We start from the raw sequence: 9,419 nt of genomic DNA on the forward strand, positions 1-9,419 counted from the left end.
TTTTTCCGAAATCGTGAAAATTCCTACCGGTGAGTGTACAGAGTAGAAAAAAAAGCATATGGTTTTCACGTTATCGTATGTATGTCGGAGGATTGTAGCTGGCGGTCTTTCCGTGGAACTGCATTTCTCCACAACTGCAGTCGCTTTTCGTATTTCAGCGCGAAGAAAAGACAGCTTTTCTTTGCACGTTTTGTAGCCAGATTTGCGATTTGGAGTGAAGCATTTTCGTCCCATGGTGGCCACCGCATCAGCGGCACAGGTCGAGCCACCGCGGTTTCAGCCGTCGTTCCAGCTTACAAAGTGAGCGGAAACACCGATGCGGTCGCAAGCGTTGGTTTGACAGAGCGCAACAAACGCGACGCATCGGAGCGGATCTCAACTTCTCAAGCAGAGGGATCACCTAATCACGACCACCGTGATCAGGCCGTGATCATGACTCGATGGCTGATTGTGACTTTGCGACGCTGGTTGCGTCGCATAGGGACGCTCTTGCTCTTCGGACGCTTGCACCCACGGACGCTTCCGCATTTATCGAAGATCACCAAGCAGAAAGGAAGAGACGCCGCTGCAACGCTGGTTGCGTTGCATGCTTTCATTAGTGGCGCGTCCGTTCTAAGCGACGGCAACTCTTCAGTGTTGCTCAAGGCCTCTCTGGTGTAATAAATACACCGCGGATGTCTTTCTAAAAAGTTAGAGATGTAAATTGCAGTTTAAATGCTCGCGACGCACGCTGGCCACATGCTTTCAAATGCGCCGGAGCGAAGATATCGGCCCAGAGTATTCCTGCTGCCACCTTGCGGAAAAGCGGCGGCAACTCGAGCACCGTGACACGCGCGGCGTATTGGCAGAGCGGCGCGTCGGGCCAACTGTTATTCTACCACCGTGGCCAAAACTACCGACTATGACGTAGTTCCGGTTAGTTCATTTCTACGCCCACACTTTTGGCGCGCTTGCTTGGGGGGAGCAAGACGAACTTTTCTTTCGCGTATTTTAAAGCTCCTGCTGCCACAACAGCGAAAAAAATTACGTCATCATCGACAATAATCTTGGTCCTTGTTAACAACAATGTTTTACCGAATTGTACAACCACTTCAGCATCCCTTTAACGTTCTCCCTTTGTAAACACCACTGCCTCGTGCGTCCTTGCCACTCCTGTCGGTTCAATTCAGCGAGAGTGTTCGTTCATGAAAAAGTGACACCGTTCTTCATGCCTATGCGCTTCTGAGTCATCGAGCTGATACTTACGCCGCGCAAGAGAGGGCGCCACAGCCCCTTAAGCGCGGGATTGAAGGGAATAGCTGGGTTGCCCGTGCTACGCATTTCCTCAGGGTTCGCGGTACTGGAGCTCCTTAAGCGGACGATTGAGAACTACACCAAGACACACAAGAAAGACATTAACGTAGGAGTTAGCGTGGGCTTTAGAACTACACTAAGGCCGACACAAGAACTATACATAGCGTTCACGTGACGTCACATCCGCGCGCTTGCTGCCGCGGCCGCCATCTTTGCGAACCGCTTGTCGCTTGTCTGACGCGAGCGCGCTGCGAGGATCCGTCGAGCAGTGGTTTTCTCTGTCGTGACAGGCTTTTTACTCGCACATGCCAGCATTTCCGACTGCACAGCCCTTTCGCGGGGGCTACTTCTCGCAGTTGATTGGATCTGCGCGTGTACGGTACAAAGAAAAGATTGAACTGTGCGAGAACGTCGATCCCTACACACTCCGTCTGGGAACGGACACAAGTGCCGACGCCAGCCTGTTGCCGAGTGTCGCTCACGGTGACATCGTCACCTACTTGGTATTCTCCACCAGCTTTGTGACTCTGGACCAGATGAAGGCCTACAAAGCGCTGGAGTCCCACAATTATTTCACGAGTGGTTGGGTCAAGAGTTTGTCAGCGAAGAGGCTCGGAGAAGACAAAGTGCTCCTACTTGGAGAGGTAAGCGCAGAGATTTTTTGTTATTTTCACGTGTCTCTCAACTGGTTTTACATAGTTTCAAAGCATCCGCCGCGGTGTCTCGCTGGTTATGACGCTCGGCTGCTGAGCCCGAGGGCACGGGATCAATTTTGTAGACGAAACTCGGGAAAGCGCCTATGCGATATCAGTGCACGTTAGAACCGCGGTGGTATCTGGCCCTTTACTACGTAGCCCATGTGTTGCTTGTTGAACACCAGATCGCACTATTAGTTTGAATTTGTTAGTGTTTTACGACAATCACTAGGTGTTTTTTAAAGCTTTCTGGTTGCTACAAAAGAGTTTGCAAAACAGCGAGGTAGTTTAGTGGTGCTGTGAAAAAGGACTGCTGTTTATGAGAAAAGTGTGCATACTGCATGAGAAAATGGACACATTAAATTTGGAAACCAAGCACTAGTGAGTCAGGTAATAGTGAAAACCTTCTTTATGAGTAGTGATAGAAATGTGTAATTCTTTTTATGCTCATTTTGCAGGTGAACCACTCTCAAAGGTTGGGAGAGTGCCCTCTAAAGGTGTGGGTGCTGTGCAAGCAGAGCGGCGCCGTAGTGACTGGACACTGTACCTGCATGGCAGGGACTGGGGAGACATGCTCACATGTTGGTGCCTGCCTGTTCGCCATTGAAACAGGTGCCCGGCTCAACCAGTCGACTACCTGCACTCAGAAGGAGAATGCCTGGCTGCCGGCTTATGTTGAGAAGGTGAAGTACAAAAGACTTAAAGACATAGACTTCAGTTCCTCGAAAGAAAAGAAGCGTCGCCTCGATGCAACAAGCAGTGGATCAAAAGAAACCAAAGTGCCAAAGCAACGAAAAGGCATTTCAGCCCCATCACCGACTGAGCTCAAGGAGCTTTATGCGGCATTCAACACTACAGGTGTTGTACCTGCTATATTTTCCCTGCTGCCCGACTATTGTGAACGCTTTCAAGAACCCGTTCAAAGAACAGTTGCTCACCTGAGAGACCTCTACTCAGATACTCATGCAGCAGATGATCTGGAAACTCTTGTCGCAAAAGCTGACACTTTTATGTCAACATTCATCGTCAGTGAAGAAACCGTCAAGTCTGTGGAAGCTCGCACAAAAGACCAAAGCAGGTCAAGGGATTGGTTTTTACACCGGGCTGGTCGTGTGACTGCTTCTGTGATGAAAAATGTATGTTGCACAAGTGTTCTCAAGCCCAGCATATCACTTTTGAAAGGGATATGCTACCCTGAAAAGCGCTCGGTGAAGACACCTGCTGTTACATGGGGACTGACACATGAGCAAGATGCCTTTAAAGCATTTCAAGACAGCCAGCAAGACAAGCACCAAGGCTTCCGTTGCGTGAAGGCTGGTCTGCACTTGAGTGCTGATTATCCTTTTGTTGGCGCCACACCAGATGCTCTCGTCTGCTGCAGTTGCTGTGGCAAGGGCGTAGTTGAATTTAAATGCCCATACTTGCTACGGAATGCTGAAGAACTAACAGAGCTCTCGGCTCCCAACTCGTGCCTCTGCACCGTCAATGGCGTCATGCAGCTGCGAAGGCAGCATGCTTATTATTTTCAGATTCAAACTCAAATGGCAGTGTGCCAAGTTGACTTCTGCTACTTTGTTGTTTGGACTCCTAATGTTTTATTCGTAGAAAAAATCTTGAAAGATGACGAGTTTTGCACCAGCATGATGGCTACTGCCAAAGAATTCTTTGTGAAAGCTATCCTACCCGAGCTGTTGAGCCACTATTTTACTAGGCAACTCAAATATCCAGATCAGACGGCCAGTGAGGATGCGTACTGCTTCTGCCGAGGGCCAGAGACTGGCAAAATGATCGCCTGTGACAGCAGCTCCTGTCAGTACAAGTGGTTTCATTTTTCATGCGTTGCTCTGAAAAAAGCGCCAAAATCTAAGCATTGGTTTTGCCCTGAATGTAAAGGCGCTAAGGAGAATGCTTGAAGGGATACCGACAAGACAGTGTCCAAAATAAAGTGTTTTGAAAGCACATGCTGTTTCATTCTCATTTCTAGTGGTTTTATGCAAAAACTTCAGTATTATTAAAGAGTTGCATGCTTAGCGATTCTCAAAGCATGAAGAGCTGCTGTACTGTGAATGATAAATACCTTGCTGGCTTTGACAGGAGGTGGAACAAATAGCTTTGCCAGTTCTGAATTTTACGACTTATAAGTTCTTTTTATACGTCAAAGCTGCCACGTCATCAGACCTTGGTTCACAATTCAAAGCCTCTAGTAGTCCCCACAATAGTACACTTGGCCCAACGCTTCTTCAATGTCGTACAGTTTATACAGGTGTGACACAAAATGCAAACATCACAGAAGTTGCATCAGTGTCGTGGGAATTGAACTAACAAAAGAGTTGTTTTCATATCTTTTATTGGAAAAGAATTAGAGTGTCAGCAAAACAAAAATTTCACCAAAAGTCAATCGCAACTCTGAACCACTCAGTTGCAAGCATGTCAGTGCAAGTTTCCCGTGCTGCAAAGCATTCAGGGGGTGCAAAGCACTGAAACCATTGGTCTCCTCCTCGCTACATGCATAAGTGACGGTCAAAATACAAAACTTCTTTCATTAATGAAGCTTGCCATTTTGTATTAAATGTATGGATTGCCAAGATGCTTTCCCTACTTGTGTCACTTATTCCAGGTATACATATGCTAAGACAAACTGACAAAAGTATCATACATTGTGTCCAACCGTGGTAACACTGGATACACCCCAAAGGTACTTGCAGCAGATGGTTCTTGGTGTCAGTCATCCTCAACTGTTGCTACATTTTCCTCACTACCATTCTTCACTGTTGCAACTATTGAGGGACACAAGTTGCAGAGGGCGCAGCACACTGTCACAATCTTGTCAAGCGGTGTCAGTTCATCCCCCTCACGACAAGAAACATAGTTAATCGGCACGGTAGACTTCAAAAACACAAACTTATTTCTGATCAGGCCAATAACACGCTCCACGTGAATCCTAACATTTGCAAGCTTCCTTGTTTTTTCCACGTCTTCAGGAGACAGCTGCTTTTTCCCTTTTGTGTATGCTGGGACATGGAGACGCGCACAATAAAATCCAACACTGTCCTCTATGTTGAACCCCCTATCTGCGAGGACAACATCACCAGGAACCAAGTTGTCCAATAAGCCACAGTGTTCTGTAATGTGCTTATCACTGACGCGGCCTCCCCAACCTTCTGAAATGTATGTTACTACACCCTGTGGCGCAATTGCAATGAGAAACTTTGCAGTGTTGCTTCCTTTATACGTAGACCACGTTTCACATCTAGAAAGTAGAGATGACGGCCTTTCAATTTTAATTTCGAAGCAATCAATAATGACGGAAACTTTAGACCCAAATGAATCAAAAAAAGCTTGTGGCATAGTACGCTGCAGTGCCTCACGCCCTGGCCAAGCTATCTGCGATTTAAGCCGACAATATGCACCGTGCAGCCATTTGTCAAAAATCCTCGATACTGTTGCTTCAGAAATGTTGAAGCGAAATGCAAGGTCGGTGTTGTGAAGGTTCACCTTGATTTTCATCATGAAGAGGATGAATTCCTGGAATTTTGACAGGCTGTTGTTGATGTTGTGGGATACATCACTCTCCACAACTTTAAAGACAGCTGAGAGAACAGTGAAGTTTGCCATCCCTGTGTAGAACATGACTTTTCTGTCACAACTCCTTAGTGACTTTTCCGACATCTCAAGCTCCTCTTTCTCGACACGGGCGGCATAGAGGTGTTCATTCAGTGAAATGCACTGTTTCTCCAGTAGCTGAATGTCCTCCATGGTCATCTCTGTCTGCACTGTAACACCTGTAATGAAAAAATGCCGGAGATTTTAAAGTAATAATAACATCTGGGGTTTAACGACCCAAAACCACGATATGATTATGAGAGATGCCGTGGTGGACGGCTCCGGAAATTTCGACCACCTGGGGTTCTTTAACGTGCACCTAAATCTAAGTACACGGGCTTCAACATTTTCGCCTCCATCGAAAATGCAGCCGCCGCGGCCGGGATTCGATCCCGCGACCTCCAGGTCGAGATTTGAAAGTGACGCGATAATTTTGGCTCTCCACAGAAATGCTTCACAAAGCGCTTGCAAGGCATTCGCCTACAGGCCGGAAACGGCCTCGAACTTCACTAGGCGAAGCAAAAGTGTTAACTTACCTGTATCACTTTCGTCAGCGTCGGTTTCTCCAGTCGGGTGCGGCGAGAGTGGCCGATCGGCACACTGCTGGATCCCTAACGCTGCCGCGTCGGCCTCGGCACGCCGTTTCTGTGCTTCGGCTTCCCGCTTTTTGGCGTCCGCCTGCCGCTTTACGGCGCGTCGTTTTTCGAGGCGTCTGTGTCGTGAGGGGTCCGTGTTCTTGGCACTGTAGCCGAGGAGAAGCGACGGAGCCCAGTCAGGGTCCGTCTCGTCGAACAGTTTAGCTGGCTTTCCTACGAATGCAAAATGAAAAAAGTTACAAAACTAACATTTTTCGTTACATACCGCCTTTATCGCGCTGTGTAAGTCGAAAGCAATTCTTTACCTGTAATGAAGTGCACGCCGCAGACTCGCAGGTTGGGGTTCTCGATGTCTAAGTCAGCACGTTTAATGCGCGCCAGCCATAAACTGCGCCGCTTCGTGCTCAACGCTTTCGAGCGCTCGCACTGGTTCTCCACGGTCTTCGGTATCGAAAAGAAGTGGCCGTTAGTTGATCGTTTTCTCCCGCGGTTGTCACTGCGGTTGGAACAACCAAATATCGCGCACATGACCATGGTGACAACACCAACTACACGGATTGCTTGCAACGACCGTGGGATGAGCGGTTCATATGGTTCATATGCATGGCGGACACATATCCCAGCATTCCCATCACTGACGTCAGTGCAAGCTATGAATATTAGCGCCACAGTGACCGCAAAATTGGCGCTGGATTTTTTCTTCTCAGTCGTTTGTATACGTAGTCGATTGATTTGTGTTATGACGTCGTATGGTAAGGTTGTAACATGATAATTTCTTTTGCGCTTGACAACACAAGCGCAGCGTGAAAAGGTGCAAGCTCCGGAGCCGTCGGTGTCGTTGTGCAGTCTGTCTTGAAGCTGACGGTTATAGCTCTCACTGGAAGAATCTCTCCTCCGGAAGAACACCGGGTAGTTGAACCACCAGGGGAGACCGGCGCGACGGAGGGGCGCTGCGGTGCCGGGAGCTGCCGATGAATAGAGACGTAGAACTCGTAACGCGTCTGCTCACCTCTCCGCTCTCCCCTTCACGTCGATTGGAGCTCCCGCTGCTTTTAACGCACGCTGCGCGCGCTCTGCACGTGTTTTCGCGGGTTTCGTGGCTCGCGAGGCCTCTAAGAAGATCCGCGCGACTGAGGGCTAATTGCGTAGCTGCAGTGTGGCGAAGGGGCAGCGTCTACTCAGCCTTGTGGGACATGTGGACCAGGTAATAGCCGACGACATCGTCCCAGTCTGGGCGAAGTGCTTTTTTGCATAGCGAAACATTAGTGGCGCAATTCAGAACGAGGAAGAAAAGCGAGAGAAGACAGGAAAGGCTGCCAGATTCACTATATTTGCCTTAAGAGACAGGATTGTGGTGTTTCCCACAAAGTAGATATGCTACAAATCCCTGTCGCCTCTGTTGGCTACCTCGCACTCCCATCGGCACGGCGTAAATAGACAATATATCACAGTACAACACAAGTAGGACGCATGTGTGCACGCCTTTCGCTAGTATATACTCTATGATATATAATGACGGCAGCAGCGTAAACACAGGGTGGCGCGGAGTCAACTGACATATTTCGAATAGGGAATTTTAAGGGCTCGTTTCTTTCTTTGACACAAACTTAATGAAAACAATCAGATAATGAAGCCACGGCAGGTATAGGGGATTTTAATTGTACCGTTGTAACTTGAAGCAAGCTCAAGCAGTTGAGGAAGAAGACGACAGAATTCAGGCCAGGGGGACTGGGGGAGAATAAAGAAGAAGTTAGAAATGGCGACATGAAGAGCGTCGTCTGTTTATTATGTGCGGTCTTGTTACGTAATTATGTGCGGTCTTGTTACATAATTTGGCGCAGCCGACGACAAGAGACATCATGTGGGTGACTTTCTTTGTGGACAACCGCAGGGACTCTGCGGTATTCAAGAAATATCAAGTCGAGGACGACGTGGCCGTGGAGCTTCCCGAATATGTGACTACAGGTGAGCTTCTAAACCTCATTTTGACCGAAGCCTCCCTGTCTTCAGAGGAACTTTTGAAGCGAGATTTCGTGAAAGTCAACATTCCTCTAAGAAGGTTCAACGAGCTGGTGCTAACACCACTAGAGAGGAATTTCACGACCTGTCCAGCGCCGTATGACGAGTTAACGACAGTACGGAGAGCCATTGCATGTCAACAGCAGAAAATTGTGCAGCAAAACGTTGTCATTGAGACTCTCGTCGCAGACTTGACGAAGCGGGCAAAGCAATCATCGCGACTAATCCAGCCAGACATATTCGACGACGCGTCCGACAATCGAGAAGCGTGGATAGCTTTCTATGAACAAGCTGCCAGGAGCAATGGATGGCTGTCTGATGAAGACTTGGTGATGAATATGCGACAGTTCCTTCACGGGATACCGAGAAAGTGGCACGAGTGGAGATTTTGCAAACAGGAGCCTGAACCTTGGTGTAAATGGAAAGAAAGTTTCCTTGCAACTTTCAACAGGAATCCCTTTGAGCGGTGGCATGAGGCAATATTCTGCCGTTTTGAGTCCGGAATGCCACTCGAGTATTTTCTTGAAAAACAGCGACTTCTTCGCATAGCTGAACCTGGATTGTCAACATCGTCACTTATTGCACTATCATTCACGGCTTACCTATAGATTTGCAACGACAGGTTTTAATACACTGTCCGAAAACGCCCGAAGCGCTTCTCCAACTACTCAAGCTATTATCGCGTCCCTGGGCTGAAAGAGGCTTCCAAAGTAAACAAAATATTTCAGAGACGACAAGCGTTAGCCACTTGGGTGAAAAGTACCCGTCGGAGTTTAGAGGCGTCACCTCTGACTTTAGTGGAAGCGCCTCTCTCGTACAGAAGAATAGGGCCTCGAAAGATGAATGCAACGTTGGAGAGCAAAATAATTCTAAACTCATACATACAACGCATGAGACCGTCCAACTTGTGTCATCGAGTTTACTGCACATACAACTTGAAGTGAACGGTCGAGCTATGCGAGCACTTGTAGACAGCGGAGCTTCAGTTTCAGTTATGAAAAGAAGCAAAGCAAAACCCGAGGACATATTCAGAGGCAGAACTGTCATTGTACGGGGCTATGACGGCCGTGAAAAAGAACACTGCGAATGGGTAAGGATACGTCTGAAATACCAGTCACAATCTGTAGAAATACTGGCACTGGTGATAGAAGGCATCGAGTATGACTTTCTACTCTCTCGTCCAGACATGAAATTGCTGAAGCTTAACATTCAC

General features: G+C 48.0%; 2 protein-coding genes across 2 annotated transcripts; one reads left to right on the forward strand and one right to left on the reverse strand.

The window, feature by feature from the left end:
- Window positions 1-1,598: 1,598 nt before the first annotated feature.
- Window positions 1,599-4,003, forward strand: LOC119382008 (uncharacterized). The gene is made up of 2 exons (XM_037649751.1): window positions 1,599-1,937; window positions 2,447-4,003. Exons 1-2 carry the CDS (start codon window positions 1,599-1,601, stop codon window positions 3,899-3,901), a joined length of 1,794 nt encoding a protein of 597 aa, XP_037505679.1. The 3' UTR covers window positions 3,902-4,003.
- A 357-nt stretch (window positions 4,004-4,360) lies between these two features.
- Window positions 4,361-6,828, reverse strand: LOC119383840 (uncharacterized). Its single transcript, XM_037652120.2, has 3 exons — window positions 6,493-6,828; window positions 6,128-6,400; window positions 4,361-5,770 (listed from the first exon to the last, which is right to left on the reverse strand). The coding sequence occupies exons 1-3, from the start codon at window positions 6,719-6,721 to the stop codon at window positions 4,710-4,712; spliced, it is 1,563 nt and encodes a 520-aa protein (XP_037508048.1). The 5' UTR covers window positions 6,722-6,828; the 3' UTR covers window positions 4,361-4,709.
- Between the last annotated feature and the right edge of the window lie 2,591 nt (window positions 6,829-9,419).

Source organism: Rhipicephalus sanguineus, chromosome 2 (genome assembly GCF_013339695.2).
Source record: "Rhipicephalus sanguineus isolate Rsan-2018 chromosome 2, BIME_Rsan_1.4, whole genome shotgun sequence".
In the NCBI taxonomy this organism is placed as follows: domain Eukaryota; kingdom Metazoa; phylum Arthropoda; class Arachnida; order Ixodida; family Ixodidae; genus Rhipicephalus; species Rhipicephalus sanguineus.